Genomic DNA, 21576 nt, shown 5'->3' on the forward strand with positions numbered 1-21576 from the left:
TTTGTGTGTGCACTGCTTAAGCACCGCGTTCGTGTCCACAAGGGCATTGCGCACTTGATGCACTTTTTATAGATCAACCTAGAAATCAGCAGCAGAAACTGTATCTAATTGGACAAATACTGTCACTGTGATCTGTCTCCTCTTGGATTTCAACTGGTTTTAAAGGTAGGGTAAGAGATTTTGAAAACTCAGTGAGAGTCAGCCAGATTTCAAAAGTAATCACATGCCCCTTTCTCTCGGAGCTCACCCTGAAGCCACGCCTCCCAACCAGTCTGTGACTTCGCCATCATGCATGTACCTCTCTGGTGTGCGCAGAGCAGGGCAAGAGCAGCCAACCAGCCAACTCTAAGCGCAGGTGCGCCTCGTAGGATTGGCTGATGTTTTTAGCATTTTTATAGCTTCCACAGGTGATTAATATTTTTCGTTTTAAAGCGAAACTGACAAACTAATCGGAATTGTAAAGAGAAGTTACACCTATTTAACAAAAAGTGCATCAGAATGAAATCTCCTACCCTACCTTTAAGTATAGTTAAGAAAACATTTGAAAAATAAGCTGAATCTGTTGTCATATTTGTCAATAACATTTTTTTAACTTTGTGAAGTTGTGCCAGATGCTGCTCAATTGAAGGGAAGTATTTGCAGACTCCCACTGCACTGATATCAGAATACATTGTAGTGCATATTACCTAAACAAGTGATGGGTAACATATAAATGATTAACCCTGTGAACATGTGCCAATGGTGCACAGGATTGGAGGTTGGAATTTCCCATCTTTGTATTCCCAAATGCTGCCTGTCATAGTTAATTCAATTAAATATAACTATGGGTGAGGAGGGGTAGAAACTCACTTGCCTCCCCCCAGAGGCTGCATGAGGAACTGCAGGTTTGGAGTTTTCCTAGGAAAATCCTGATTTACAAATTGCCTCAAACACATCGTTATGACTATCAACTGGTACTGGACTGGTGCCACATTAAGGTAGGTACATGATATATTATCATATTTATATATATTTATTATTATCTAGTGGGAGAACTTTAAATGTAGATATTACAAGTTATCAAATAGCACCTGAATGCATCATTAATATCATAATGGCACAAAAAAAGTCAATCTTTCAGTTGGTGACATCTGAAATGAGACACAACACTACATGACCATAGGTGAAAGGAATTATTGGAAAAGGGAGATTGTTAATACCTCAGTGAATGCGTGTTTTCAGGCCTATTAGCAGTTTGTGTGCGTCCGTGGGTATACTGCAGGAGCACTTCTCTCACTTCTTATTTACATCATCTAACATATTCCATTCACAATAAAGAATCCAAACCATCATCATCATCAAACAAGTGACTGCAACAGCCAGTTCCATATATTACACTGTCAAAAGCAACAGGCTGAAGGGTGATTCCTTTTCAGAGTGCAAATGTTAGTCAAAGCTACAATACAAAGGTGCATGACAGACTAAAAATGCACCATTTAATTGGTGGATACAGATTTGTGACTCTTTGTTTTCTCTTTTCAGATAAAGCATTTTTTTTGGAAGGTGGGGGGAAATCAAGTTTGAAATATTTACAAAGATAAGAGATTTTCTTTCATGGCCTACATGTACAGAATATGTGCCAAATAATCAATAATATTAAGTTGTCTGTGGCGGAAATGTTATGTTACATAAACAAACACGGTAAAACAACATGAGTACGAGAAGAGCAGCACAATGAACAGAGAAACATGGATGGATATCAGTTGTGTTGTCTTGTTTACAGCAGAAAAGCCAGCTGCTACAAAAATATCGTGAACGTAATGTTCTGTTAGTACAGAAGAGGATTAGTCATGTTTTCTTCTTCTAAGATTTCTGATTGTATTTTCACATTCAAGTCGTTTCTGAGGGGGGAAAAGAGGCAGAATTCTGAGGAATAAAGTCAAAATTCTGTGGTTACAGTTAAGATTCTGGCAACAATCTCAGATTATAATCATAATGAAGACAGAATTCTGGGCTAAAAGTCAAAATTATCAGACTAAAGTTAGAATGCTGACATCGCTCTCAAGTCGAAAAATTGAGATTAAAGTAAGAATTCTAACAAATAATCTCAGATTAAAGTCATAACATGGTAGAATTCTGAGATTAAATTCAGAATGCTGACACAAATCTCAAATTATATTTGAATGCTGAGTGATGATTAGAATGAAGTCAGAATTTTGAGATTGATGTTAGAACTCTGACATCAATATCAGATTAACGTCATAATAAAGTTAGGATTTCAACGTCAAAGTCAGATTATGTCATTTTAATGTCCCCCATTGACCCTAATCCTCTTCTGTATTCCAAAGCAAATAATAACAGATTCTGGAGAACGTTTAGTTTGGCTATTTCTGGTATGCAACAACAAAGAAAACGTGTATATAACAATTATTAAATTAAGGACTAATATATTAATACTATCCACATCATGTAATAAATAGAAATATAAAATAAATATTTGAAATACAAGGTGAACCTAACCGTAGTTAAGATCTGTTTGATTTGAGGATTTAATAGTGCTGTTTGAGTAGCAAGTGACTACAGTGAGCGCCAAAACGATCAGGCGATTCCAACGAGCACTCCGTCAACATGTAGTAAAAAATAAAAAGAGACTGTTGACAGTCAGTCCGCTAACAGAAGGATGGCATGAGGAATCTGCAAGTCAAATACTGAGCGTACATCCTTCTCCTTTTTACTCTTCCTCTGCAAAAATAATAATTAAGCTGATACGTTTCATTTCAAAGGTGGCTGTGAATTCAATGTATATATTTTCATGCTATAAATCTTCATTTAATTCAAGTATTCTAACAATGTCTCTTTTTTATCTGTGATGATTAACAAATTGATTGAGTTTATAAAAATTAGAAGGAAGGAAGGAAAGAGGTGTGTAGACCCCTCAGTGAAGGTGGGTTCAGACTAAACACACAGAATTTCAGAGGCAGACAGCAGTGCAAAGACAGGAGAGGACACAAATATAAGACATGGCATGTCCGGGTGAGCATTTGTTTTTGAAGCTTGATGTGTATGATACAGTGGAAGTAGCTAACATCTGTATGTTAGTTCCTTTGAGAATTGTGTGTGTGGCCGAATTAATGTGAGTAAGTCTGAACACATCTTACGGATCACAGCTGCATTCATGTTTTATGGAAAAGAACACGCACGTTAGCTTCTATAACCTGAAAACATACATAAAATATAAAATAAATGAAAAACTTCAATGCAGGAATCCTGGTATTACCAAAGAATATGCACAAATTGTCATATTGCTGTGTCTCATTTTGGATACTTCCATTAGCACACCACAGTATAGTGGGTACAAACTCAAACGTGTTAGTTGAGTTGAGTTAAGTTAAGTTAAGTTAAGTTAAATTAAGTTAAGTTAAGTTAAGTTAAGTTAAGTTTCTTGCTTCCATTCATCATGGTGCTTGTTTGGACAATAAGCTAGCTACAAGGGTAGCTACTCTTAAAAACCTGTGTACACTTTGTGTGTGTGTGTGAAGTTAGTAGTGTTGTCTCAAATTGAATAGCTAATTTTAATTGTAAGTGACAATAGGAGGATATAAGTAGCTAAACTATGATAATCTATAAACTAATGCTAGCTACCATGTTACCAGTCATTGTGCACTGCTAAATAAACATGTCGATGACTTCCATCTGACAAATGCATGATGAAAAATGTTTAAAAATCATTTAACATAGAAAGTAACATTATATAGTATACCTTTTTTGAAACTATGACAGTTACATCTACTGCTACATAGCTAAGATGGTGACCATAGTTACCAGTGTGAATGGAAATACACAATTTGAGACGCAGTATAGATCAAATGCCACGTTTTTCTTCAAAAACACAAATGTAACAATTCATGTGAAACAAAGACTTTTAAAACAACCAGGCGCCAACATGTGTTCCCATTTGACATGAATGCAGCATTAGCCTGCATGCTAACTAGGGAATTGTGATCTACTGTTGTTTCTCAAGCAAAACTAATGTTCCTGTCAGTCGCCTTCCCATTTCTCTTGCTCTAAGTTTACTATCATGCTCCAAAATATTTATTTGTTTTTTTTTTTAGAAAAAAAAAACATGGGATTCGTTAACATAGCTTGCTGCTTCTGCAGGGAATGGCTTTTCACACAGAGGCCATTTTAAACATCTGCTCTACAACATTAGATAAGAGGTAAGAAAAACTACCACATCATAGTTCAAGGCAAAGTGAATAAAAGCGTGTGACTTAGTCTGTGAGTGCTAAAAAACAAACAAACCCACAATGTGTACTTAATCCCAAAAAACAACAAAACAACATGGTATGGAGGAGGTGATAGTGCATAGTTTTGCAGGGCACTAACAACATGTGCCAGGACTGTATACAGCATCCATTAAGATTCAATGACAGTCTACCAGCTGTGGAAAAAACGAAAATCTTTCATTGCGTTAAATATCAATATGATAAACATTATCTGCCGGCATCCTGTTGAGATTGATGGTTAGAAGCTGATACGTTACAGGACGGGGCCAGTGTGTGTGTGTGTGTGTGTGTGTTTGTGTGTGTGTGTGTTGGTATATAACTTCTGTGTATACTTTTACTGGGATGCTGCACAGAAGTATGAGGGCCATGTCAGGAAGGACAGCAGGGAAAATGATTGGAGCAGAAACCAACCCAAAAAACAAAACAAAAAAAACAAAAAAAAAATCTGTAAAGAATGCCTCCAAATGCTAAAAGCTGCCCTGAAGGCACACTTCAAGTCTGTGTGGGGGTAAAGGGCAGGCAGAGCGCAAGAGGAAAATGTTCACTTTGTCCACAAACATCACTTCAAAAAGGGCCGTATTCTCAGAGCTGAAAACATAAATGAAAGGCTTGTGGTCTAATCCTCCGTTTCATATGTGCAGAGAGGCCTACACAGTCTCCAGACAGGCCCTGCTGCTGTTCCCTCATTACATAATGTGTGTCATATATTCATATCATTGTGTGTGTGTGTATGGTTGTATGGTGCTGTGGTTTGCTCGTAAAACCCTCTCGATCAGAAGGACGCTACTGAGTCCGTCTCCCACCCACCCCACCTCCACCCCCTCCTCCAAGCGGACCGCTACGCCAGTGAGTAGATGGCGTTGACGGGCGAGGTGGCCTCGGAGCTTTCGTTGCCCTCTGTCTCATCCTTGTCCTTCTTCACCGTGTATTGGCCGATGAAGGAGCCGTCCTCGTTGAACTGGCCGTCTCCGCCCTCCCCGTAGTCCACCAGGCTGTCGTCGCTTTCCTTCACGTTGCCGTCCAGCGAAGTTTGGCTGCCCTGCAGGGGCTTGTTGTCCTCGTCACTGCTGCAAAAAAAAAATCAAAGTACAATGTTAAAATAATAATAGCAGAGCTTTTGTGAAGGAGTGTCAGCAGACCAGGACCCTGTCACTGGTGGTTAAAAAGAAGGTTAAAGGTTATGGTGAATTTACATATTTTTGATTCTTCATTTTTTTTTTTTTTTTTGTTTAAAGAATAGCTTTGAATGTTTCCAACTCCATACTAATGCAGTGCTCACACGCTTTTGGAATCCTGTTAATATCTGTGTTCATGCTCTCCGTCTGTCTTATCCCATTACACAATAGGCAGGGTTTTCAGCTGGATCAGCTTCAAAGCAAAAGTCTCCCTGCTGCCTTTTAAAACATTAGTTTTATTAAGATTAAGTTTTTCAAGATAACTGAACTATGAAAAAGAATTCAAAACAATTACTGTATTTTCCGGACTATAAGTCGCACTTCTTTTCATTCTTTGGCTGGGAATGCGTTTTAACGAAATTCTATCTTCTGATTGGTCGCTAAACGTCGCAGAACGCATATGATCGCACAGTAGTCTGCTTTTTACTGTTTTATAGGCCAGTTTATAGGAATTTCTGTGCGGTGAAGCTAATCATTTCTCTGCATGAGAACTTGTTGAAATGCATGTCTCACTCAATGCGTGAGACTTGTGAGCACTGCAGCTGCACCACTAAGAGTAATTCAAGAGGCAACGTAATGCTAAAAACATAGTGATTACGTATATTTAGGAATCGAGAAGTGATTTTCAGCCATATTTCTGACATTACCATAATATAAATGCTGCTGTCTGTAGCATGTGAGTACTGCTTTAAAGTAGAGGAAGAAAAACATTCAAAGCTATGCTTCACAAACACTTGATGCACTTGTATAATGTACTGAAAATGCATATAGATTTATATTGCAGAAGACTAAAGCAGCATCACAACATGTCATCATGTTTCGTGTCAGGAATGTAATTCTGCATAGTTGATATACGTATCAACCCAGGCAGTGATTACACTTCCACACCACACCTTATTTTTTTAACATACAGTATCTATTATTTCCATTTTCATTTGCATACACATGCTGCATGATGGCCATATTCTGACATGAGATCTAAGCAGGAAAAACCGCCCACTGCATTCGCTTGATCTCACTTCACAGCATGGCTGCGTGTCTCCTAGTTGAGGGGGGAGCACATCTTCATGCATATAGGGACAAAGAGCTCTATACTAGCATTAGCTTTCTTATCTTTCTTATCAAGCCAGTAGCATCACAGCAGGAAGTGCATTTTTAAAGGATGCAAAAGTCAGATATTTATTTTTCTGCTGGATTTCTCGTCTCTCTCTCGTTTCATGTCTGTTTGTTGAATTTCAAATTCCTTAAAAGTCCTCTGGGAGGCCTGAACCCTACACTGTGGCTAGTCAGACTCATCATGCTTCATGCCCATGTTACATCATTAGAAAAGCTATACATGTTAATAAAGAGGTTTCATTAAAAACAAACAAACAAACAAACTAAATCCAGGATTAGTTTTTGCATCCAGAAGGAGAAAAATGCAGTGAGAGGAAATAAAATCACACTCTTTTAGAGCAAAGACGAATTTCTAACAAGGTGCAGAGATGAAAGGATGTTAAAGCACGGTCATGACAGTCAGATTCAAGCATAAAGAGCATCAATGGTTATGTGTATTCCTCCTAATGAGACCAAAGGTATAAGGACAGAATATCTGTTGTATGGCCCAGTATACTGCCCCCCTGGATTGTTTCTCACACAAAACCACCAAGGAAATCCTTCTTGCTAATGGACAGATCAAAGCTAGCCAGTAGCTTTTAGCATGGTGGTACATGATTTAGCTATTTCTGAGAAAAAGTATGAACATCCTGTAGTCACAATAGGTCAGAGGTAGTCAACTACGTTTGTCCAAGGGCCAGAATTTTTCTCGGCATACACTATGAGGACCAGAAGTATTATTTGATATACTAATGTATTTATTTTCCTTCCAAATTTATACACTGGAAAACCACTTTTGCAATTTTAATATTAAGGCTTCGTATTTGACAGGCTGTTGTGGGGGAGGCCTATATTTTTGACACATTTAAGACAGTGGATGACAGCGACATCACAGAGAACATGAAGAAATTTGGCTGAGACTGATGACTTTGGATTCATTGGATCATCTCTGACCCATTCACTATTAGATCAGGTAGAGAGAGCTACGTTCTCAGAAATGAAATGCATGAGAGGAACCCACAGTCTTTGGAGGACTGCTTGCACATCAGCCTGACAATAGATAAAACATGCGACACAACAGAGGAAGTGTTAAATGAGAGCCACCAATTTAATGCCATTTTAGATTGAAGATGTGCTGGTGCAGCTGTAGCTCAGCCTATTAAGAGCGTTTGATCACTAGCTGTGGTTCAATCCAACCCTGGCTGTATGTCGAGAAACAGTTTTTACTCCAACCTAGGCTAATCCTGAATTCAGGGCCGGATGGAAAGCTCATGACAGGCAGTACTCCCTCACAGGACCCTGATTGATCCAAACCAACTGTGGTTCAGCTGTGAACACACAGCTTGAAGCCTGGCGACATCTGTGCGACCCATTATGTTGTTTCTTTTGTTTGTGTGTGTTTAGATATTACCATGTCACCTGATCTCCTGGTATTTTGAGTGGAACTTTCACTTTAACATGAACATATGGCACTACTGTAGTAATAAAACAGCATCATTACAATTAAACGTTATTACATCTCATAAAGAGCCTTTTGTTACACCAAACACCTGCATATTAAAGCGCTCTCAACCTCCGAGTTAATATTTCATTTTACATCCACTATGCTGGCACACTGTCCGCACAGTAAAACAGTTTTATTGTCTAACTGAGGTATAAGAGATATGCTGCACAGAAGGTGACTCTGTGGTTTGATATCGTCCAGGAGTAGAATAGAAGGACATCTCTCTATGCACCAGTGCCACTGAAACACTTCAAGATTGCATCTATTACAGATAATTAAATCTGACCAAGAGGTCGAGGCTTTCTCAAAAAGGCCTGCTGCGCTCCTGTCTGCCGAGCCCGCTTTTATTTGTTCAGTGTACTGCACCAGGAACTCAGTGAGCCAGAAGGCATTAAAGAGAGCCCTTTATTTGTGTGACTTCAGTATGAAAAGAGCACAGAGTCAGGAATGAACCAATTATCTGATTAGCTGATTTTTTTCTGCAAAGGTGAGAAAAGTAAGTTAGACAGCATAATAACGCTCATATCAGAAGAATCGCCTGAAAATGACAGATTACAGGCCACTGTTTTCTATTAAACATGCTTCCATTGGATGGGTATATTTATAAGGATTAATATGCATAGTAAAGGAAAATTACATTTTCTTGACTAGACTACATTCAGTTTTGTCAACATATTACTTGCTGGCGATGCAGACCTTGTTGGCTCTAACTGGTATTATGCACGTACTGACACTGTATGCGCAGGACTTCAGCTCCTACAGGAGACATGTGCTCCTCTGGACAGACATTGTTTGTGTTTTTTTTTTAAAAAAAGATATTATTCTTTCAAGTGGTCTTTGTGCCAATGTGGGAAATACATTCTAAAAGTGACACCGACTTAAAGTGGGATGCATGGAACTGAAAGCTAGTCATGAGAAAGATGGGTAAGATAAACTAAAGAAACAGATAGTTATAAAATAATCAATAAAGTTAAAAGAAAGAAAAAAAAACAGAACAGAATTGTTACCCTTGACTTCCTGAATATGTCCTGAAATATGTTGTAAGTCAGAATTAAAAAAAAAGGTTCATGTCAGGATTAGCATCCCAAGATAAAGATCAGAATTCTGTGGGGGAAAAAAGCCAAAAATACCTAGTTTAATCTTCAAATTCTAAACAGACTACTTTAGCACATCCAGAGCCTGAGGCAGAAACCCTGGGTTAACATCCATCCATCCATCATCTAGTAACCCTGCTTTGTCCTGCAGTGCAGGGTCACAGGGGGCTGGAGCCTATCCCAGCTATCAATAGGTGGGAGGCAGGGTACACCCTGGACAGGTCACCAGTCCATCACAGGGCCTGGGTTAACAAAGAAAGCTTATATCCACCAAGCATCTCACACAAAGACATCCATCAATGCTCTGCTCAACTTGTTTTGTAGTGCAGCCCTGTGGTGTTGGAAGATGAGCTCTAAGACCTGCAACTTACAGGAATCCTGTGTTCAACAATATTAGGCAGGACTGGTCATCAGCTAATGTTGTGGCTCAGGCTCACAAACAATCTGGAGGATTAAAACCCAAGTGAACAAGTGTTAATGATAAACCCTTAGGAACAGGTGGTAATACTCTGGATTAAACCCCCAACTGACTCTTCTCATGTATGTCCATGTAGGTAAAGGTAAGTAGGTATTCTTTAGCATAAACAATGATGTTAACTGCTGTTCTGAGACAGAGAGTAAAACAAGAAGGAGAAAACTGAGGAAGCTCTGCACACACTTTGTATTAACATTTCCAGGTCAGAATGTTTTGGTTGGGTCCTCCAACTGTTTTTTTTTATTTATTTTTTTATGTTCTTTAAAGGTGTCAAATTGTGCTGAGCATAAATCACACTGCCTTTATGATATCACTCACCATCTCTCTGCCTTTTTGCACCTGGTGGTGGATGTTTTTTGTTTTTTTTAAATGTCAGCTAGTGGTAAAAGAAACAATATACACTCAACAAAAATATAAATGCAACACTTTTGTTTTTGCTCCCATGTTTCATGAGATGGACTTGAAGATCTAAACTTCATTCCAGATACACAATATTACCATTCCTCTCAAACATTGTTCACAAATCTGTCTAAATGTGTGATAGTGAGCACTTCTGCTTTGCTGAGATAATCCATCCCACCTCACAGGTGTGCCACATCAAGATGCTGATCTGACATCATGATTAGTGCACAGGTGTACCTCAAACTGCCCACAATAAAAGGCCACCCTGAAATGTGCATTTTGTTTCTGCTTTATTGGCGGTCTGGGGACTCAGAACCAGTCAGTATCTGGTGTGACCACCATTTGCCTCATGCAGTGCAACACATCTTCTTCGCATAGAGTTTATCAGATTGTCTATTGTGGCCTGTGGAATGTTGGTCCACTCCTCTTCAATGGCTGTGCGAAGTTGCTGGATATTAGTGGGAACTGGTGCACGCTGTCGTATACGCCGGTCAAGCACATCCCAAACATGTTCAATGGGTGACATGTCCGGTGAGTATGCTGGCCATGCAAGAACTGGGACATTTTCAGCTTCCAAGAATTGTGTACAGATCCTTGCAACATGGGGCCGTGCATTATCTTGCTGAAACATGAGGTGATGTTCATGGATGTATGGCACAACAATGGGCCTCAGGATCTCATCACGGTATCTCTGTGCATTCAAAATGCCATCAATAAAATACACCTGTGTTCTTCGTCCATAACAGATGCCTGCCCATACCATGACCCCACCACCACCATGGGCCACTCGATCCACAACATTGACATCAGCAAAGCGCTCACCCACACGACGCCACACACGCTGTCTGCCATCTGCCCTGAACAATGTAAACCGAGATTCATCCGTGAAGAGAACACCTCTCCAACGTGCTAGACGGCATCGAATGTGAGCATTTGCCCACTCAAGTCTGTTACGGCGACGATCTGGAGTCAGGTTAAGACCCCGATGAGGACGACGAGCATGCAGTTGAGCTTCCCTGAGGCGGTTTCTGACAGTTTGTGCAGAAATTGTTTGGTTATGCAAACCAATTGTTTCAGCAGCTGTCTGAGTGGCTGGTCTCAGACGATCTCGGAGGTGAACCTGCTGGATGTGGAGGTCCTGGGCTGGTGTGGTTACTCGTGGTCTGCGGTTGTGAGGCCGGTTGGATGTACTGCCATATTCTCTGAAACGCCTTTGGAGACGGCTTATGGTGGAGAAATGAACATTCAATGCACGAGCAACAGATCTGGTTGACATTCCTGCTGTCAGCATGCCAATTGCACGCTCCCTCAATGCTTGTGGCATCTGTGGCATTTTGCTGTGAGACAAAACTGCACATTTCAGGGTGGCCTTTTATTGTGGGCAGTTTGAGGTACACCTGTGCACTAATCATGATGTCAGATCAGCATCTTGATGTGGCACACCTGTGAGGTGGGATGGATTATCTCAGCAAAGCAGAAGTGCTCACTATCACACATTTAGACAGATTTGTGAACAATGTTTGAGAGGAATGGTAATATTGTGTATCTGGAATGAAGTTTAGATCTTCAAGTCCATCTCATGAAACATGGGAGCAAAAACAAAAGTGTTGCGTTTATATTTTTGTTGAGTGTAAATAGCCACAGGTGCTGCCTGCTGTGTTCCAAAACACCTGAAATATTTCCTCCTTCCTACGATGACTTACTCTAAATTACTGCATAATTATGTTTTTATGTTATTTAAATCTACCAAGTATCCAATTTAAAAACTGAATTTCTGAAGTAATAAATCCTAGAAACTTGTTTGATATGTGCATTGAAGGATGTATCACAGCAAAAAAACTCAAAACGATCTAGAGTAACAACCAGTCTGGTATCCCAGGAGTGAATACAATACACACAGGCAAAAAAAATCATTAGTCATCCAGGCCTTTATGTTAAGACATGCCTAAAGTTTGACTAAGCCGTCTGTTACCTTTATAGAAAGGAATAGCTGGGTGTCATCAGCATAATGATAATAATAATAATAATGCATTGGTCTTATATTGCGCTTTTCTGCTCTGTTGGGCAGGCACTCAAAGCGCTTACATTGAGATGCATTATTCTTTCACACCACATTCACACAGTGGCAGTGGTGAGCTACCAGTGGTAGCCACAGCTCCCCAGGGGGAGACTGACGGAGACGTGGCTGCCAAGGTGCGCCTACGGCCTCTCCGACCACCGCCGATCCGTTCATACGCATTCATACACCAGTGAGTGCACTGGAGGCAATGCGGGTAAAGTGCCTTGCCCAAGGACACACAACAATGACTAGGGAGGAGCTGGGGTCGAACCGCCGACCTTCCGGTTATTGGACAACCCTGCTCACCACTGAGCCACATGCTCTTAAATAACATTTTCCTGGAAAAGCATGAATAAAGTGTAATAGGAAGCATGTCCAAGCACCGAGCCCAGCGGAACTCCATCATCATAATTTAAACCCAAGATCATTTTTATTCCTGAAGATTCAGTGTAAATAAAATCTAACTAAACTAATGCACAAATATGACAAAAACACATTGTATTTCCAAACCTAAATTGATACTGTAGGATTCACAATTCTGTCCAATGTGCAGAAGGAGGAAAGGAGTAAGCAGAAGGAAACTATGCAGAGTTACTCTGCTTTCTAACTTTCTGTCCCATTTTCAGAACATCCAACACATACAGACACTGTAAGGTACTGCTGGGATCCAGTTTCCAGCAGAAGCCTTCCTTTTTCCTAAGATATTTGCAGATTTTATCTATGCATAATATTAGCAGCAACACTTTGTTATTGGCAGATTTGCCTTAAATGGAAGAAAGAAAGAAAGAAAGAAAGAAATGTCGATTTGTGTCTGCAAGTGTTAAATTCTTGTAGCAAAGTTACTGCCTGCTACTAATAGTTCAGCATGAGCATTTCTTTAACACTTGAAATCACCCAGGAAAACTACAGGAAAGGCTTCTGCATTGGCCAAAAGGAGTTGTACTATAAGCAATCAATACAATCAGCTTTGTCTGTGTCCAGAGGCAAAAAATCATTAGTCATCTATCTATCTATCTGAAGGATTATCTATCATTGGTAAAACAGTGCACTGAAGCAATGCAGCTTATATTGCCAGCATGATTAGTGACTTATCCTATCACTCTTTGCAGACTGACCAAAGAGCCAAAAATGCAGGCTGATTGTCCTGTTTGGTACCCCCAAACAGGCTACACTTTACCCCCCACCCTCCAGCTACACCACCCTTCCCCAACATGCACAGGCCAAGAGAGATGCCGTGCTGAAACCGAAAGTACCTGTTCTCGTTTTCGTTCCTGTCAGGGACAGATGACCCATTTCAGCGTGGGGAGGGGTGGAGAGAGAAGGACGAGATATGAAGTAACATGGGAGACACCAGGGAAGAGAAAGTGCAGATAAAGACAGAGGACACGCTGCACATCGTATGTGCATGTAAATCCCGTGGACTTGAAGGATTAGTATGTGGGGATGGAGTCAGAATCTGGGAAAAGCATTGACCTTGACTGGAAGAGAGAGGGGGCTGGATATTAATGTTAGTCCCACGGTTGATTAATAAACACAACAGGATCTCACACGTAAGAGTGTATGAATCACACAGAATTAACAGCACACTTTGGTGATAATAAATGATGATGGCAGCTCTTTTGTTAATACCCTGCACCCTTTTAAAAAGTAATGCCATCAGAGTCGCCGCTCTGTCAATGAAATACAATTTTGTACTCTCAGCAGAAGCTTTTTACACACAGCAGAGCCACATAATGATACGACAGAGTGTACATTTACTACTGATTCCATAAAAGACAGGATCCTTGTGTGTGTGTGAGGTTGTTGTGTATATTATGTTCATCTGTATTGGCTGAAGCACAGACTTTTATACTGAAAGGTGTGAGTTAGTTATTGCGCATGTACACACAGTTTTTGGATGTTATTCACTTGTGTGAGCATGACCTCATTGATTACTGCAACATAAGTCCTGCACGGACAAGTAGGGAGAACATGCAATATAACACTGTTGAAAGACATAAATCATAGCATAAGCTATATTCAGATTTATTTTTTTGCAAGTGCCCACAGGTGTTACTGCTCTTAGAAAAATTGTGAGCTCTGCATCTGTTTATAGATATTTAATATTTTTAACAATTTCGAGATCAGCTTAATATTTGTTGAATTGTTGCTGGTCACAAGTGAGTCTATTATGGCTTCCTAATTCCTTAGTTCTATTTTTGATGAAGTCATATAGAATAAAATGATAAACTTAAATGTTTTATTTTCTTCTTGTCATATTTTTCTCTTTTTTTACTGTTTAGAAAAGAAAGCATGCATTAAAGTTAAAGTTGTTGTGGCACACTCTCACACAGTTAGCACATGGACATCTGGGATTTAGAAAACATGTTAAATTCAATATGATTTTCATTAAGGGACTGTAGACAGAGAGAATAATGATTCCACAGAGATCAGTGGGACCTGGAAGGAGCAAAACACAAATCACTTACCAACACATTCTACTGTACATTCAGACTACATCATGTTTGTTTGTCGTATAGAATGGTCACTGTGTCAGATTGGGTGCTCAGAGGCCAAAATATTGGAAGAGAAATAGCAGAGCTCAAGGAGAGCAGTCTGTGGTATACACTTACTGGTAATCAAAAGATCCATCCTGGTCTTTCTGATCCACTGGGTCCAAAGGGAGATCTTTTTTATCACGAACTGACAAGAGAAAGACAGAAGTAACATTTTCAGCACTATAGATTTACACACCATCCACATTGTTGAGGGGTTGCAGGAATTAGCATGAAAAAAGAACCGTTCAGTTAGTCCTCATATTGTCTTTAACACTGTGTTCCAATGCATGCTTACAAGGAAACTTCATGATTTTTATGAAGCTTTATATCAATAGAAAATGATCTGTGAAAAAGTAAAGGATATAGAAAGGAAAAAAAGGATATAGATCATGTGATCAAGCCAGAGGGATACTGGGAAAATGTTTGGGGGATGAGACCATGATAGCATAGTTTGGTTTAATAGAGAAAGGCATTTCTTTCAACAGTAAGAAGCTTATTCTATCTGTTAAGCATGGTGGTGGTAGTATCATGGGTGTAGCCCTGTATCATTGGTGGAACAAAAAGTCTGAATTATATAGTATACTATAGACCAGACATGAGCAAAATGTGACCCATTCGGATACAGATTTGCACAAGGTTGGGAGCAGTCATGTGGCCCTTGCATTATACTTATGTAGTATTTGTCCTGTTTTCTGAATAAATAAATGAAATATAAATATTAACCTCAAACCTCAGATTTTCAAGCACTACTGTATGTATTCTTGAATTCAGGTAGATGGTAGTAGTGTTGTTGATCCTTAAGTACTTTAATTAAATGAAGTATAAATAGATGCATTTTAAAGGCTATAATGTATGCCATTGAAACACAGTGCATCTTTTATTAAAAGCCTGTTTTGGTATCAGTTGTATAATGCTGGGTTGGGTTTGTGTCAGTTCTTGTCAGTACTGAAAGCATGTCCTTTCATTAGTCTGTTTCTGTCAGTCATTCTTGTGTTAAACCCTCACTTGGTTTATCACAGGACGTTAGTCCTCACTCTGACTGACACCTACCGAAACATTTTGCGAAACCAGCCACGTAACCACCACCTAGACATCATAGAAACTGTAAAACATTAACACAACTCTAGTTTATGTTGTCCTAAACCATTGCAATTTTACTACAAAGTAGGTCCAGATCATTTGTTTTATGGTTATTTTTTAATAAGGCAGGTACAGTATTTTTAGGGAAAAAAATTGGTGTCCATCTTGTTTTGGTAAATGGCAGCTGTAATTAAAATGTGAAAAATTACCTGGGTATTTGCCACCACGACTCCTCTTGATGAAGCAGACGATGAGTAGGATCAGTATGATGAGGGCGATGGCGCACATCAAACCGATGAACCAGCCCTGAGTGGCTATGTCTACCTGGTCTATGTAGGCTGGAGATGTTCACACACAGGACAGGGCAGGAAAAGAGAAAAAGAGAAGAAACACTGTGAGTGTTTTTTTCTGGTGTCGGAGCCAACATGGCAATCTGTACTCATCGCAGCACAATCAGCAGCAGCAACAGCTCATAACCAACACTTTATTACTTTTCCCCCATACCCAAGAAGATGTTGTAGAAAATGATTCTATCCATAATAATAAGGTGTGTGCCTTCCATTACACAGCATGCAACGTTTAATCAGCACACCCAGAGAGTTTCGGTGCAACCAGAAACAAAATCCAGTCTTTGACAGCCAACAAAATAAAACAGTCGCCATAAAAATGCATTAATTGATAGTACCAAATCTACAAATGTAGTTGTGGATGGGCATAATATTTAAGTGGGAAACACAAAGAAGCATTAACTTGCGGATTAGTACACATTATTAAAGAACAACAAACAAGGACCAATCTCTTTGGTTTGGGAAATTGAGATAGAACCAGATAACACAAGATTATCCTGAATCACTATAAACCATTATCAAACATGGTTTCCCATAATGTTCAACACCAATCTCATCTCCAGGATGCTTGGTCAAAGTACCCTTTACCTCATTACACAATGTTGTGAGTCCCTTTAATACTACTAGTTCTCACCTGCTGTGAGAGGTAATATGGAGACTGCCAAATGTTTGAGATAGGAGGGAGGTTCCTTTTAGGTTTAGACAGTTAAACTACTAAGTAAATTAGGATTAGTCATAAAAATAATAATAATAAGACGCAAAATTCACTTGGTTAGGTTTAGGTACAAAAAAACTTTGAGCCCAAAGAAAAACACTTGGCCAAGCAGTTTGGTTGGGTTTAGGTATATAATACTTCATTTCAGGTATGAAAGTTCAACACCTGAAAAATTGTTTAAGAAAAAAAAAATACTTGGATGGGTGTATAAAATGAATGGGTTAAGATTAGGCGCAAAACACTTTTTGGTTAAGCTGAATTACTTGGTTAAGTTTAGGTTTAGGTATAAAACTACTACTTAAAAACATTCAGCTAGGTTTGGACACAAAAACTTAGTTACGTTTGGGAAATTATGTTAGCTATCTTAGGCATGATAGTAAATATTCCTGCTCCTTCTACAACCCACATTGATCCTCTCATTCATAACGTGACATTTTAGACCCTGACTGTGCATACCCATATGTACACACAATTGGTGTGAGACCACTTTGCAATGTTGCAAGTTTTATAAATTGAGTGTCAGGCTAGGATTACAGAAAGACATATGACAGAAAATACCTACTTATAATGTGTTAATTTGTCGATCAATATTTCTGATTTGTTGCACACACATTAAAGTGCTATCTCACAATCATCTGTTAACGTTTACACCTCAGAAACTGATGTGCAGCACTTCTTCTACAGCTCAGGGCAAACAAGGAGAAACCATAAAAACTCACCCAGCTTAGACTGAGTTACTGCAGATACTACTAGTGACTGACTTGCTCCCAGAGTAACCCACCTGGCTGGAACCCTGGTTCCACCTTGCCAGGTGTGGTCTCACCTGTTTTGGTCTTAAAGGTGACAGGTTTGCTGCTGACGCTGTTGAGCTCATGGGAGTAAACCCTCAGTTGGTACGTGGCGCCTGCGATCAGATCCGCCACAGTAATGGGGGGCTGTTGTTTCACCAGCACATATTTCACCGTCTTGTCGCCTTGGAGACACAAGAAAGGGGCCGATCACACTCCAAGGGGAGGGGTGTGGCCTTCGATCCACAGCAATGGCTGTGCTAACTATCAAAGGTCATAGCATCACAATGGTGGAGTAGGCGGAAGGGGAGGGGGGCTGCGTTTTTCTGACAGTAGCAGTGAATTGAGACTGATAACAATGCAGTGCCCGTCCTCATCATACAGATTTGTCTACCTCTTTGAAAGCATATGCAGGATGTGGTTTGGTCTGTTGTTTGTTTTTAACTACATTTCTCTACAGAAAGGCATACAATAGAGAATCCGACTGCTAAAGTGGCCTGTATGTATCATGTTTCCACCCAATAGAACTAAAATGAGCCATTACAACTGACTTGGTTTACTCTTGGTTAGTACCAGAGACTCGGGTGGCAAAGCATTGTTTGTCTCAATCATTCACAGGCTAACCTCCAGGGGGTCAAAAAAAAGAAAGAAAAACAACACCTGCATCTTTCCACTGGAAAGACGTGTCAGTCATGACATGGCCGAACTATGAGCATGACTCCAGAGTGATAAAGTGAGGGTGTGATAGCATCATGCACCATGCTTTCAGCAGGGTCGACGTCATCCGAACAGAACTCATTCCAAAGCCATGCTTCTCAGACCAGTCCTCCAAATCAGCAAATAAAAAAGTCTAATGTGGACAACAAGAGAAGACATTCCAGTCCTGTTGGTAGGATTGCAAAAAAATGTCCTAGGTTAGGACAGAGGCCAAGGTCAATCAGTGTTAATGACAAGTATGCTGTCTTTTCTGGATCCAAATGCCTTTTATGAAACTCCTAACTAGAATCTGTTTCAACTCAAAAAGACATGGGCCTTATATGTTGCTATTGATAGGGATAAGAAATGATCGTCTCTGGGATAAGGTAAATATATATATGTATATAAATTTCTGACTAAATGTTTAACACAATACACTACTGTACTTGTAGCTTTGCATTAATGAACTTGTTATAGTCAGTGTATCTTACAGGTAATCCCACATGTTCTCCTATGCCGACAAAGCATCATCGTCTACCATAACCTCCTCTGACAGACATGCATGCACAGACCCCTGAGTGATGAAGAAAAGAGGACAATTGGGGGAGTGTCAGGTACCTCCCTGCCACTATTCCTCTTTGAGTTTTCCGATGTGACCTCGGAGAACAGTAGAGGGGTGGAGTGTGGGCTGTGGACCCATTAGATCACACTCACCCCCCCCCCCCCTTCCCCCTTCTCCTCCTTCTCTTTGTCTGTTCACATTCACACATCATTGAGAATGAAAACCACTGCCCAAGTACATAAAAAATACATCTTCCCTCCTTTCTATCCTTGATCAAAGATCATTGGCAAACAGCAGGAACAAAGAGTGTAAGCACCAGGGCATCTCAACCAGGATTCCAAAAAAGGAGGGTTGATGTGAACGGGAATCAAGAGCACTTAACACCCAATCCAAAGCAAAAGCATGTCATTATGGAGGCATGGATGGCCGACAAAGTGACACAGACAAACAGCAGCCCATTCACAGTGCTGGTCCAACAACAACAGCCATTCAAAGCCAAGCAGAAAAGAAGCCATTGTGATGGTGCGGTAGGAAGGAAGTTAGCAGTGATGATCAGTATCTTTAAACACACAGAGAATACAGTACAAAGAGAATGACAGACACACAAACAGAAGAGCGGTACCTCCGCGTTTTTAACAATGTTCTGACTGACAAGTCAATTTTAGGAGCAAATATCACATCCTTAAAAAGAGAGCTGTCATGGCACAAACTCTTTCTCCCCTTCTCTCATCATGTCTCCTCTAAGCCCTGATTATAAACGAAGGAGGCAGAAACAAGGACACACTTCAGCATAATCCTTGAGCAAAGACTTGAAAAAACAAACCTGCCACAGAGGTGCAATTAAAGACTGTGTTAAAAAAAACATTAATTATTTAATCAGACGGCCTGTGATAAAGAGTCTGTGGCTAAGAGGACGGCACTTTATTCAGAGATAAAGGGAAAACAGCCAGAAACAAAAAGCTCTTCGCATTTCAAATTGATTATAATTTCTATTAAAATATTCTATGATACAATTTATGGGACAGATTTTCTCTAAACTAATGTAATGTATATATAAACATTGCTAAAAACATTGCTTTAAATGACAGGCAAGCTTCCACCTCTTTGCCTGTATGTGAATTGTAGGTGGTCTTTGACACTGTTGACATGGCAACAGTTTGATCATCTAACATGAGTATGGAATCATATTTTTCGCAGTCTATATATAAACACTAAATTTCTATTGATGGTTCAGTGTAGCTTTTATATCTGGACTAGCAGTACTAATAATAAAATAATTTATTCACAGTGCCTGATAGTATTGTCATTTGTCAATATTGACCTTCACTTTAATCATGATAATGTTGTAATTTCTGGCTTTTTCTCCTGCTCTCTGAAACTATGGCCCCTGCTATCTGCTCCTTTTTCTCATACTACCAGTGATATTTCTAATAGGTAGATCTAGCTTTAAGTTTCAATAGCTTAAAGTGGGCTTGGTCTGGTTTCTTACTGTCCAGTGTGAACTCTAGCACAAACTCGCTGCTGCCGGCCGGGAAGTTGTGTCTCCAGCTGACGTTAGCGTAGTTACTGTTAGGCTCCACCGTCACATCCCAGATGTCCAGCCCAGGGGACACTACACAAGGTGAGGGGTGGGTGGGGTCAGGGTTAACAGGGGGTTTTAGGTTAAGGGGGCAAGGGGCAGAGAGGGCACAGTTACAACCACACACAGGGCTTCATTTAGGCCTATGTATGGAAGGGGAGTCTTCCTACAGGTATGATCGGGATTTGATTCCAGTCATGGTCCACTCAAAACCAAAAGTCAATTTTATTCATGGGCAGAAAAGTCACCCTCAATCAAATATCTGAGGGGATTGTTAAGTTCATGAAAAACTTGTGATGTTTACTTCTGGTTTGGAGTAGACTCAATGCTATCCCTCATCACTAGCTGTAAAGATATCCAATTCCTTTCAATAAAAAAAAAGCTTGGATTCTCACTTCCTGACCAGGACGAATGTAGCAGGCTGCATCCCAATATTCTGAAGTAATTCCCCACTTTGCAGCACAGCTTATCGGAATGCAGCCCTTGATGTAGTTTCCTGTTTCGTCAGGTGGGAGAAGGCAGTGATATCTATTGTAAGTAGTGCCAGTCATGCTCAGTTAAAACAGTAACCACAATGGGACAATAGCATGTACCCAACACATTCTGATCGGTACGCTTGGTGGTGACGAGCTCAGGAGGCTTGGTGGTAGTAGTAGTAGCGGAGGTGGTTGTAGTAGTAGTAGTAGTAGTAGTAGTAGTAGTAGTAGAAGTCGTAGTTGTAGGAGCGGTAGTAGTAGTTGAGGTACTAATGGTTGTAGGAGTGACGGTTGTAGGAAGAAGAGGAACAAGAGGAGTAGGAGAAGGAGTGAAAGCTGAAGCCAGGGGGGCATCTGTAAGCTCGACTACAAGGGAGAAGGAGGGAGAGAGCAGAGGGTTAAAGACAAGGCAGAAGGAACATCGAACACACACACAGGAGAATGTCAATGAGGTTCTGAGCACACACACAACTCTACACAAGCAGCACTCTTCAGCATGGACATCAGTCAATGAATGACTACTGTAAAACAAGCGAGTTCTAAACACTTCATTATCACTAGGATGCTACTGCCATCAAGAGGACACGTGCTTATACTACAACACATCTCTAATATGTGTCTTTCCTAATCATCATCGTCATCTGTTCTAACAATCTAGAAGTATTCACCGATGAGTAACAAACGCTTTATAGATATCTTTATGTGCCAATGCATATTTGGTTATGTT

At 40.1% G+C, this 21576-nt stretch overlaps 1 protein-coding gene across 1 annotated transcript in view; it reads right to left on the bottom strand.

Moving 5' to 3' along the window:
• Nucleotides 1-562: 562 nt before the first annotated feature.
• Nucleotides 563-21576, bottom strand: part of LOC114435579 (neurofascin) — a 74208-nt gene continuing 53194 nt past the window's right edge. The window contains 7 exon segments of the mRNA XM_075353403.1: nt 563-5332; nt 14682-14751; nt 15657-15692; nt 15896-16024; nt 17572-17721; nt 20284-20406; nt 20967-21215. Coding sequence (XP_075209518.1) covers nt 5104-5332; nt 14682-14751; nt 15657-15692; nt 15896-16024; nt 17572-17721; nt 20284-20406; nt 20967-21215 — 986 coding nt within the window. The 3' untranslated portion in view covers nt 563-5103.

This window comes from Parambassis ranga, chromosome 5 (assembly GCF_900634625.1).
Source record: "Parambassis ranga chromosome 5, fParRan2.1, whole genome shotgun sequence".
Classification (NCBI taxonomy): domain Eukaryota; kingdom Metazoa; phylum Chordata; class Actinopteri; family Ambassidae; genus Parambassis; species Parambassis ranga.